Source organism: Tachyglossus aculeatus, chromosome 16 (genome assembly GCF_015852505.1).
Source record: "Tachyglossus aculeatus isolate mTacAcu1 chromosome 16, mTacAcu1.pri, whole genome shotgun sequence".
NCBI lineage: Eukaryota > Metazoa > Chordata > Mammalia > Monotremata > Tachyglossidae > Tachyglossus > Tachyglossus aculeatus.
The window spans coordinates 342,857-355,462 of NC_052081.1; the positions used below are offsets into that span (position 1 = coordinate 342,857).

The 12,606-nt window shown below is 49.5% G+C and overlaps 1 protein-coding gene across 5 annotated transcripts in view; it reads right to left on the reverse strand.

The window, feature by feature from the left end:
• The window catches only part of SPAG17 (sperm associated antigen 17), a 94,843-nt gene extending 85,261 nt beyond the window's left edge, over window positions 1–9,582 (reverse strand). For all 5 annotated transcript variants that reach the window (XM_038758574.1, XM_038758573.1, XM_038758572.1 and 2 more), the window contains exon 1: window positions 9,476–9,582. In XM_038758574.1, coding sequence (XP_038614502.1) covers window positions 9,476–9,565 — 90 coding nt within the window. In that variant the 5' untranslated portion in view covers window positions 9,566–9,582. The remainder of the gene's footprint in view (window positions 1–9,475) is intronic.
• Window positions 9,583–12,606: the final 3,024 nt, after the last annotated feature.

The following is a 12,606-nucleotide window of genomic DNA, read 5'->3' on the forward strand; positions in this document are numbered from 1 at the left end:
TGACTTCAGGCCTCGAACCGAATGGCTTCAAGCCTCTGGCTGATTTCTAACTGCCCCACCTTGAAGGAATGAAGCTATGGCCATGTCAGTGGTATGACAACATTCACATTTCTTCAATCATCACTAAGGGGCACCCCCAGAGTTTCCCAGCATTCTCAGGGCACGAAAAGTCATTTTGTGTTTCACATACTGGTCAGCACACAAGGGGCTCTGTTTGCCTGTGTGTAGAACCAAACCGCTGGGAGGGAGGGAGGAAGGAAGGAAGGGAGAGAGGGGAGAAGGAGGGAGGGAAATGGTATTCCAGTAAATGAAATTAGTGAATTGAGCAGTAGTTCAGGAACAAGAACCCAAGTGACGATTTGAAAGATGAAAGTGATTTGCACAGGAGGCAGAGTCTCAGGTTAACTCTTCCACCACAGAGTTACAGCCTCCGCTTCCCTTAAAATGTCCACACTTCTTGTCTCCTGGCTCAAGACAACTTCCTGAGCTTGCGGGGGTGGTCCCTCCCAACCCAGGGTGCAGCGGGAAAGGACCGGGGCAGCCCGGAGCCACCGGAACCCTCGGCTGTCAGTGCTGGAGCAGCCACGTGGCAGCACCTGAGAGCGCGTGTCTGAGTGGTGGGGGGGCTGTGGCTGCAGAACCAAGGAGAGCCGTCCTTTGCTGCGGGTGTGTCAGGCCCCAGTGCTCCCGGGTGGGGGAAGAAACAGTGGGAACCCAGGAGAGCTCTGCTTTCCTGACTGCAGGGTTCGCCAGGAATGCTGTCTCCCCCCACCAACCCCCTGCCCCGGAACTCGGAAAACCAGTGAACCGTGTCACTAAACTGCCCGGCAACCATTTCCACTCAAGCTGAGGTTTACTGGAAGGGTGGTAGGTGTGAGGCCAGCAGCCTGACTGTGCCTTCTGGAAGTGCCCAGGCCACTGATGGGAAAGCCAGAGCTCAAACGTCTCTGGCATTGCTGCAGTGCTGGCGCCTCCATCAAACCCTGCTGTTCAGAATTCATGCTGAAAATTTCACCCTGAGCCTCCCAGCTTGGCATCCAAAGCCTCCAGGAAAATGGCAGAAAATAGGACTGGCAGCTTGGAACTGACAAAACTGAAAGGGGAATAATTGCCATAGTTACAGACATCTGGGAAAACTACCTCTGAGGGATTTCGAACCGCCAGCTGAGGAAGAGGAACTGAGGTGCCGTAAGCCGTTAGCTACAGCAGTTAATAAAATTCCACTGACACATGAGTAACGCCCCTGAGACAGCCAGGCCTCAACTTACCCCGGGGCCTCAGTGATCCCTGACCTGCAGAAGAGAATTAACTCACTGCTCCTCGAGGGAAATCCCAGCAGAAACTGAAATCAGTTTTGGAACGCATCATTCTAACACCCATTAGTACAAGATGTTAAAAAGTGCCAGTACAACAAACATGATGACAAATAGCCACCATCCATCCCCAAAGGCAAGCAGCATCTGAAACAGGCGGGAGGACAGATCAATGGCAGATCGCTGTGGAAAGACTGTCAGTGGGAGTTGCCTGGGAGGCTGAAGGGAGCCCTGCAATGGCAAGGGTAGCAGCAGGGAAGAGAGGAGGACTGATGGCCCAGTCTCCTTCTCTTCTTCTTCCTCTTTGGGGTTGGCCACGGGCCCTGCGATCGAAACCAAGGCCAGAGCGGCCCCTCCTGGGGCCCTTCACAACAGGTACTGGGCTAGACCAGGGACCCCCTCCAACAGTCCTGGGGGGCAGGCTGAGCCACCGTGATGAGGAGGAGGAGGTGGAGGATGAGGAGGATGACAGAAGATGGAGGAAGAATTGCAGGAGGAGGTGAAAGAATTAGAGACTTCTCCTCCTCCTCCTCCATGGAGTTGCCATACTGACACCCAAGCAGGAGAGGCACTGGGTGAGGGGAGAGAACAGCACTTTGCTGAGTCAGTTACCTGCATTCATTTTGTCCAGGCCTCTTGAGGCCTTTTTTAAAAAAATGGTATTTGTTAAGCACTACTATGTGCCACTACTATACTAAGCACTGGGGGAGATACAAGCTAATCAGGTTGGACACAGTCCATGTCCCACATGGGGCTCACAGTCCTAATCCCCATTTTACCAATGAGATAACTGAGGTATAGAGAAGTGGAGTGACTTCCCCAGGGTCACAAAGCAGGAAAGTGAGGAAGGCCTAGTGGATAGAGCATGGGCCTAGAAGTCAGAAAGATCTGGTTCTAATCCCAGCTCTGCCAGTGTCTACCATGATCTTGGGCAAGTTGCTTCACTTCTCTGTGCCTCAGTTAACTCATCTGCAAAATGGGGATTAAGACTGTAAGCCCTATGTGAGACAGGGACTGGGTCCAACCTGATTAAATTGTATCTATGCAAGCACTTAGTACAATGGCTGGAACGTTTAACAAACACCATAAAAAAAAATTTAAGGAGCCTGATTTAGAACCCAGGTCCTCTGATTCCCAGGCCCATGTTTTTTCCACTAAGCTACCTCTCCTGCCAAGAGCCTCCATGGCAACTGCACACTTTCCTGGACTTCCACACAAGCCATTCCATGTCTGGTTTCACCGACAACCTGGGCAACCACTGGGACTCTAAAAGCCCAAAGGGGCACCCTTGCCACGCTTGGGTACCCATTCACCCTTCCCCGATGCCCCCCAGCCCAACCTCATTGCACTTATGTTCCTATTTTTATACTCTACCGCTTCCCGCTACCTGTAATTTAGTGCATTACTGCCTCACCCATTAGACTGTGTGCTCCTTGAGGGCAGTGATCATGTCTACTAAGTCTGTTGTTCTCTCTGAGAGCTTAATAAGGTACTCTGCACAATAAATAGAATTGATTGATTGATCCATCAAGCTGTGCTGAGCCAGCCAGAAGACACTGGGGCCCACCACTATCAGGTCACTGTCCAGGAAGGTGTCGGGTTTGAGAGAACAGGCCTAGACCACAGGCCCAAGGGGTATTGTTAGCCGAAGCTGGATGCCATCCCCAGTGATTGGCCCATGATGGAAAACTCTGTCATTGAACCTGACACAGCCTAAAATCAGACGGTGCCTGGAAACAGTAAGGAAATGATGATATAAGTGTTCTGGGACTCTTGGAGAGGAGAGGGGAGGCATATGGACATTGAGTTTGATCCACCCAGTGGGTAATTGCAACCTTCATGGGAAACTACACTCAAATGCTGAATTCACTTTCATCTGCTCCAAATTGCTTCCATGGGCCCGACAGCTTCACAGGCTCGTCACTTGGAGGAAGGAAGAGCCCGAGGGAGCTGAGTTTGAACATCTCCATCGCAGTTTAATTCTCCATTCACAGAATGAGGACCTCAGATAATCTGGGCTTGGGCTCTAATCGGCCTAGTCTAGGGCAGACCGGAGGAACCTGGGAGGCTCATGATGGGCTGCCTGGGGGCTGCGGCCCTCCTCCAGCAGTGGGTCCACCAGGGTCAATCCTCACGGACCCAACACCAAACAGCCAGGACAACATCTCACTCTTTGAGAAGCCGGGTGGCCTCATGGAAAGAGCATAGGCCTGGGAGCCAGAGGACCTGGGTCCTAATCCCAGCTGTGCCACCTGCCTGCTGTGTGCTCTCGGGCTGGTCACTTCACTTCTCTACGGCTCAGTTTCCTCAACTGTAAAATGGGGATTCAATTCCTGTTCTCCCTCCTACTTAGACTGTGAGCCCCATGTGGGACAAGGACTGAGTCCAACCTATCTTGGATCTACCCAAGTATTTAGTACAGTGTTTGGCTCAGAGTAAGGGTTTAACAAACACTATTATTATTATTTTCCAGCATCTATAGGCAACATAAACCTTGAAACCCTGAACTTCCAGCCTGAGGCACAATCCATCCAAGTCTGTAAGCAACTTGAGGCCATCAAATTGGAGGCTAATCTGAAGCGAAGGAGTAACCACGGTCAACTAATGGTGTAGCCTGACAAGGAAAGTCCTATTGGCTCCCAGAAAGATCTCACAAATCAATAACGGATCCCAACATTTTCTGAGCACCCGCAGAGGATGCAGCAAAACACCACGTCCCAGAAAGACTGACCACGGGCACCCTCTGTACACTGTCATCTTCTCCCTTGGAAGAAGCAGCTATCTCTTCTGGGGATGATTGTTTCTGGGTACATTTGTGGCCGAAGAGGCCAATGTGGAATCCCCAGCCTTGCCCCACCCAAGGACATTCCTGAGTGTGCCATGGGGGTTGTTGCTTGCAGTGTCTGGGGCTGTTTTCCCTTTCCTCAAGGCTCTCTCTCTGTCTCTTGCCACTCTTGCCATGGGCTGGTCTGCCTGCTACAGTGTCTCCACAGCATCTCCCAGCTCCCAGCTAAAAACCACACTGTCTGAAGGCAAGTTTTACTGTGTCCTCAAGGCGCTTCCTCCAAACCTCTTGTTTTTGTTCAGCCCTTTCCGGCTCATCTCTGTAAGGTAGTTGCCGTCCATTATTTCACATACTCCCCCTGGTGAAGTTGTGTATGGGCAGTCACAGTTTCAACGCTAGTGGACTTGCTTCATTCTGAGACTTGGTGCCTGGAGATCCTGTCCTGACCCTTGATGGGGAGGGTGGCCTGTAAGTGATGCTACCGGGAGCCGGAGATTGAGTCGGTTCCATGATGGATTGGCGTATGGATTGGCATATTTTGCGCTACGGCAAGCTAATCAGGTGAAGTCTTTCAAGATGATCTGTAACATGAGCAGTTTATATTGGCTTCTGATCGGCTCTTTATAGTTTAAATGATGAGGTCACTCAACCTTCTGACCGGGAGGTGGCAGTGAGGAAGAGAGAGGTGGAGTTTGCTGTGAAGTTTGGGAGAAAGGGACCCAGGCCAACCACCGGCAGGCGAATCGAGGCTGCGGACCGTCCACAGGGGACAAGCATGGGTTTTCTTCCGCTGGACTGAAGGACAGGCACAAACCTAAGTGGCCCTGTCCCAGCTCTTCGGGAGGGATCGTGTCCTTTCGGGGCACTTCCCTCCAACTCTCCTGGCCTCCAGGGGAAAGACAGGATGCAGAAGGGCTGTGTGGGTGACTGGGGACACATGCACATGTATTTCTCTGCTAGACTGAGGGGTGGGGGTAAATCAAAGAGCAACTCTATCCCTACTCGGCTCCTCGGGAGGGATCATGCCGCCCCTTAAGGGGACAGAGAGGCTGCTCTGTTATACAAATCACCCTCCTCATGGCCCCAGTGAATTCAGGTCTCACTGCCCTTCAGAAGGGTGGACAGCAACACAGTTCTATACATCTTCAGTTGGGTCTAAAGCCTAATGTCACACCGCCTCTGTTCTAAGCCTCCCAAAGGACAAGCTGGCTCTCCTGATTCAGTTTTTGATCTCCCTGCGTACTGCTGCACCGCTAACTAGCTCTCATTATATCACAGCCAGGCTACTGGAAAAAGATCCTTATTGGGCTCCCTGCCTTCAGCCTCTCCCCTCTAGACCAAACCTGCTTGGCCCACACCTCTCCTCTCCTCAAAACCCTCCCCTGGCTTTTGTGCCTCTCTCCGCATCAACAAAACTTCCTCGCAATGGGCCTCAAGGCTCTCTGACAAGTGACCCCACCTTATCGATCTACTCATCTCCCACTATTCCCCAACTCACTCTCTTCCCTTCCCCCACACCAACCTTCAATTAATCTTATTTTTTGAGCACTTACTATCTGCAGAACACTGTACTCAGCGCTTGGGAGAGTACAATACAACAGAATTAGCAGACTTGTTCCCTACCCATAACGAACTACTTACAGCCTAGAGGACTTCAAGTTTTCCTCACTGTCCACTTTTCTGCCTCCATCCTCTCGCATGCCCTGTTCCCCCACCTTGGAACTCCCTCCCTTCTCAAATCCAACAGGCCATCGCTCTCGCCACATTCAAAGCCCTCCTAAAATCCAACCGCCTCAATTAACCTTCCCCAATCAATTTCCCAGCACCCTGTGCTATATAAACCCATCAGCCAACTCTAACACTTATGAGGTTATTTTACCCATTCTCAGTACTCTTTTCTATATGTCTATTTAATGGAACATTCACTTATTTATTTTCCACCACTCCTGTAAATATTTTTATCTTTGTCTCCCCTATTAGAATGTAAGCATTTCGCTTCTTCCTGTCATACTTCCCAAGCTCCTAGTACAGTGCATAGCCCCAAGTGAGCCCTCTATAAATACCACAACTGCTACTACTGGGGAACTGAATTTTTCACCATTGCTTTAGGAAGGCTACAGGTTGATTTGTTCTCTCAGGTTTTGTTAGATCAAGGTGAGTCCTCAAAACTGGGCTACACAAAGCCATGTTAAACACAAGAGGAAGTGTCTTTGAAGAGGTTTCCTGATGGGCCATTCCTAGGCATCTGAAGTCGGCCAGTGGTCCAGCTGCCATCCACAGGGTGCCTCAAACACACACATACTAGGTGCCTAATTTACTTTGGCTCACACCAAAGACAAGGATACATGTGGCATGAGCCACTGACAGGGGAGCCAGGAAAAAGGAATTGGACTAGACATACGAACAAGATGTGAACAATCTCCCTTCCTTCAGTTAATTTACACCTCCAAACAAATGGAGCAAGCAGGACTTACACAGCCAGCCCAGCCAGCTCTTCCTCTAGCTGTGGTTTGTGACTGGGCAGCTTTTGGGTTAAGGGCACCCAGGGCTTCTCCACCACCTTCAAGCACTTAAAACCGTACCTACTACGTCCTCATGCTCAGACACTTCCTTGCCATCTCCCAGGCTAGATTGTGTCGAGAAGCAGCATGGCTTAGTGGAAAGAGCCTGGGCTTGGGAGTCAGAGGTCATGGGTTCTAATCCTGGCTCTGCCACTTGTCAGCTGTGTGACTTTAGGCAAGTCACTTCACTTCTCTGTGCCTCAGTTACCTCATCTGTAAAATGGGGATGAAGACTGTGAGCCCCGCATGGGACAACCATGTATCTATCCCAGCACTTAGAGAACAGTGCTTGGCACATAATAAGCGCTTAACATACCATATTATTATTACCTATATAATACTGTACTCTCCCAAGCATTTGGTACAGTGCTCTGCACAGAATAAGCACTCAATAAATACCGCTGATTGACTGATTTGAAATTGCAGAGGGTTGTCTGAAGAGGGTTTCTTAGGAGGACCCTTGGCCACACTCTCCACTGCACCAGAGACACTGTGCCCTCCCTCTCCTATGTCCCTGTTCACTCTGGTGCCACTTCAATCTTCAAGGCCCTCAATCAGCTCTCTCCCTGCCCACCCCACCTACCCTGGATGCTTTCTTTCTCTTCACAACCCAGTTCAACTACTTTGCTCCTCTCAAGACAATTTACTCACTGATCCCTACTAATCCCTCCCTCCCCCTTCCCTCCCCCTTCACAACAGGCAGTCCCCCATCTTCAAAACCTTTTTGAAATCACATCTCCTCCTGAAACCTTCCCTGATCAATTGCTCATCTCCCTGCCCTACCTTTTCTCCTTTGACCACTTCAACACTTTTGAGTCTTCCAAGCACTTGAACACTTACCCCTTAGCAATTATGAACATACCTTTATAACTCAGTTTCCTTCTCTATTCATTAAGTGTAGGTCTCTCCCTCCAGATAAGCAACTGTGCTCTCCCAGGGGCTCAGCACAGCATTCGCTTTGCACAGAGTAGGCCCTCAGAAAAAGCGATTGATCGTATTTACATGTTTTCCATCCTAAACTGGGAGCCCCATGTGGAGCCTGATTGTTTTGCAGTGCGGCCTAGTGGAAAGAACACAGGCCTAAGAGTCAGAGGACCTGGGTTATAATTCCAACACCTCTGCTTGTCTGCTGTGTGACCTTGGACAAGTAATTCATTACTTTTCTGTGCCTCAGTTCCCTCATCTGCAAAATGGGGATTCAGTACCTTATTACCCTGCCTGATTATCCTGTATCTCCCCCAGCGCTCAGTAAGTACTTAACAAGTACCACAATTATTATTTCCATGATCCCAAGCGCTTAGTACAGTGCTTGGCATAGCGGAAGCACCTTAGAAATACCACAATTATTATTATTATTATTATTATCGGGTGATCGTGAGTAGGGCCACTGGTCGCTTTCAAGCGTTAATGGCTGGCTCTCTCCTTCCTGCCCCTCGACCTCCCAGCAGGCCGTCCCCGCCCCCCTCTCCGGCCGCCCCGAAGCAACCACTTCCTTCACCCCTGTGCGTGGGGGGGCAGCTGCCCAGTCGCCTAGAGCGCACTCAGCCCCCCCGCCCCCCCCAAACACACACACACACCTCATTCATTCATTCATTCATTCAATCGTATTTATTGAGCGCTTACTGTGTGCAGAGCACTGTACTAAGCGCTTGGGAAGTACAAGTTGGCAACATATAGAGACGGTCCCTACCCAACAGCGGGCTCATAGCCTCTCCCCCTTCCTATTCATTCATTCATTCATTCGTATTTATTGAGCGCTTACTGTGTGCAGAGCACTGTACTAAGCTATTGGGAAGTACAAGTTGGCAACACATAGAGACGGTCCCTATCCAACAGCGGGCTCTCAGTCTAGAATGTTGCCAACTTGTGCTTCCCAAGCGCTTAGTACAGTGCTCTGCACACAGTAAGCGCTCAATAAATACGATTGATTGATAGAAGGGGAGACAGACAACAAAACAAACGTATTAATAAAATAAATAGAATAAATATGTACAAATAAAATAAATAAATAAATAGAGTAATAAATACGTACAAACATATATACAGGTGCTGTGGGGAGGGGTCTGGGTGACCAAGGGGCCGGGCAAGAAGAGGGTCACAGGCGGCCGCCCGGGCCCACCAGAGGGGCCTGAGAAGAACGAGCGTGCTTTGCACGTAGTAGTGTGGCTCAGTGGAAAGAGCCCGGGCTTTGGAGCCAGAGGACAGGGGTTCGAATCCCAGCTCCGCCACCTGTCTGCCCATCCGCTCCCTCTGCCCATCCGCCAAGCTAGCTCTCTTCCTCCCTTCAAGGCCCTACTGAGAGCTCACCTCCTCCAGGAGGCCTTCCCAGACTGAGCCCTCTCCTTCCTGTCCCCCTCTCCACCCCCCATTTTACCTCCTTCCCTTCCCCACAGCACCTGTATATATGTATCTGCACATATTTATTACTCCATTTATTCATTTATTTTACTTGTACATATCTATTCTATTTATTTTATTCTGTTAGTATGTTTGGTTTTGTTCTCTGTCTCCCCCTTTTAGACTGTGAGCCCACTGTTGGGTAGGGACTGTCTCTAGATGTTGCCACTTTGTACTTCCCAAGCGCTTAGTACAGTGCTCTGCACATAGTAAGCGCTCAATAAATACGATTGATGATGAGAAGAACGCGCGTGCTTTGCACGTAGTGAGCGCTTAATAAATGCCATTATTATTATTATTAACGCGCGGCCGCTGGCAGTGATGTAAGCGAGGGGAGGGGCCGGGGCCGGCCCGGGAAGGGGGAGCTGTTAGCGGGGCGGTGAGGGGGCCGGGCTGAGATTGGGGGGCGCGGGCCTCACCTGGTTCAGCTGGGCGGCGATGAGCGCGGGCTCCCAGTTCTTGGCGAGGGGAGGGGCAGAAGCGGCCCCCTTGTCCTTTCTGGGCGCCATGCGGGAGTCGGGACACCAGCCCCGTGGGGACGCGGCTACGGCGGAGGCCTACCTAGCCGGCGTCTGGGTCGCCATAGTTACCAGCGCCCACGGAGCCCCCGCTGCCGTCTCCATGGCGACGGGGCCGTTGTGGGCGGGGCGGCGTCCGCTCCCCCTTCCTCCCTCCCTCCCTCTTTCTCTCCCTGCTCCTCGCGCCTCCCCTGCCGAACGGGAAAAGGAAGAGAAAATCCCGACGAGAACAGGAGCCGCCGGGACTCCCACCCCAATCAATCAATCAATCAATCAGTCGTGTTTATTGAGCGCTTACTGTGTGCACAGCACTGTACTAAGCGCTTGGGAAGTACAAGTTGGCAACATATAGAGACAGTCCCTACCCAACAGTGGGCTCACAGTCTAAAAGGGGGAGACAGAGAACAAAACCAAACATACTAACAAAATAAAATAAATGGAATAGATATGTACAAGTAAAGTAAATAGAGTAATAAATATGTACAAACATATATACATATATACAGGTGCTGTGGGGAAGGGAAGGAGGTAAGATGGGGGGATTCTCTAGGTCATCGTCAATGCAATTTCTTGAGCGCTATCTGTGTGCAGAGCACGTATTGAGCGCTTGGGAGAGGACAAAACAAGGTTGGTAGGCACGTCCCCTGCCCACAGTGAAGTTACAATCTAGGTCCCTCAGGGAGGGGGCCTGGAAGAAATGCCCCCGTTGCCACACTTTGACAAGGCTGAAAGGTCACTGTAGACAATCGGCCCCGCTGTCCTCCAGCGATGCACATCCAAATAATCTGTGGCTCAAGAATATTTGAAATTCAAAAAGAAAAACATTCAGGATTTTAGGGCAGATAAAGTCCACTTAAAAAGTAGATTCACTTTCCATTGGATTGTAAGATCCTTGAGAATAGACCCCTGTATTTCACTCTACTGTATATTCCCAGCACTTAGTGTACACAGGAGGTATCCTGTACAGCACAATGTTCAAAGTAGGCAGCCAGCGATAGCAATAATAAATGTAGTGTTTGCTAAGTGCTTCTTCAAATCTTCTTCAAATGCTGTCGAGTTGTTTCCAACACACAGTGACTCCATGGACACACCCTCCTCAGAATGTCCAGTCTACTCTTATAAAGTCATTTTGGTATGTGTACCCATGGAGTGTTTTTGGTAATGATACAGAAGTGGTTTACCATTGCCTTCTTATGCCGCATGAAAACTTGAGTCGCTGCCGTTGTCTTTGCTCAACGTTTTGATCACTTGATCATTCGCCTTTGACTCCCATGCTGCTGCTGCCCAGCATGGCTAAGTGCTTACTATGTGCCAAACACTGTACTAAGCACTAGGGAAGATAACGTAAGCAAGTCAGACACAGTCCTTGTCCCACATAGGGCTCATAGTCTGAGGAGGGATAAAAGCTATCAAATCCCCATTTTACAGAGGACGAAACTGAGGCCAAGAAGTGAAATTCCCTAGGTCACACAGCTGGCAGATGGTTGAGTCCAGATTAGAACCCAGGACCTCTAACTTGCAGGCCTGAACTTTTTTCCCCTAGAGCACACTGCTTCTCTAAGTCAAGTGTTTGGCCCACTGAGACACCCTGTGCAGCCCTCTTCACTTAGCAGGCACCCGATCCAGGAAGAAATGAACCATAACAGATTAAACCCAGAGCAACGATTCTCTGCGAATGAAAATCCCTGGAAGAATAATGTCTGCAGATCATTTGCCAGCCCAATGTAATTAACAGTAATAGATTTATTGGTGGAAGCGAAATGATTTAAAGTTGTCTGCCCTTGGAATTTCCTGTGGTACGCCGCCTGTTGCCCAGGCTCAAATTACAAACGCAGAGTAGGTCAAAGGATAAGAGCCTAGATACAAATGATAAAAACAGAAGTAGGAATTTCTTTCAATCAATCAATAATAAACAAGAGGATTGTTGGCTGAGCCTGGCTGTGAGACTGCCAAGGTCTCCACTGCATGGGGAACTGAGATGGCGTGACTGAAAGAAGAGTAGGAAACTTACACTTGAAGCACCTGCTTCTTTGGAACTCCATTTCCCAGAGTCCTCTGGGAATTCATTCAATCGTATTTATTGAGCACTTGCGTGCAAAGCACTGTACTAAGAACTTGGGAGAGTGCAATATAACAATAAACAGACACATTCCTTGCCCACAATGAGTTTACAGTCTGGAGAAGCCCTACTGAAAGCTCACTTCCTCCAGGAGGCCTTCTCAGACTGAACCCACCTTTTCCTCTGCTCCCCCTTCCCTCCCCATTGCCCCTCCCTCTGCTCTACCCCCCTCCCCGCCCCACGGCACTTGTGTATATTTGTACGTATTTATTATTCTATTTATTTTATGAATGATATGTATATATCTATAATTCTGTTTATTTACATTGATGCTATTGATGCCTGTCCACTTGCTTTGTTTTGTTGTCTATCTCCCCGCTTCTAGACTGTGAGCCCGTTGGGTAGGGATTGTCTTTGTTGCCGAATTGTACTTTTCTAAGCACTAAATACAGTGCTCTGCACTAAGTGCTCAATAAATACGATTGAATGAATGAATGAATAAATAAATAAATAAATAAAACCAATCAGTAAACCAGGGAGATCCTGTAGGTTCAGGAGCAGGAAGTGGGATGATGGGCTGCCTCAGGAAGTCTCGAGTGATGTGGCTTACTGTCAGGCACACATCAGTCATTTTTATCGAATCCTTATTGAGTGCAGAGCACTGTACTAAACACTTGGGAGAGTACAATATAACAATATAACAGACACATTCCCTGCTCACAACAAGCTTACGGTCTAGAAGGGGAGACAGACATTAATATAAATTACAGTGCTGTGGGGCTGGGAGTGCGGATGAGAACTGGCATCCAGAGCCTAGGCTGGGTGTGGTGGTTGAGGTGTGTCAGCACTTAGCTTCCCTCTTTTCTCTCCCTGAGTTTAAACTGGTAGATTGGGTTTGAGGGCTGTGTTGGGGCCGAGTATCTCTCTGGTGCACGTAGTAAGATCTCAACAGTTACCCTAGATGGATTGATTA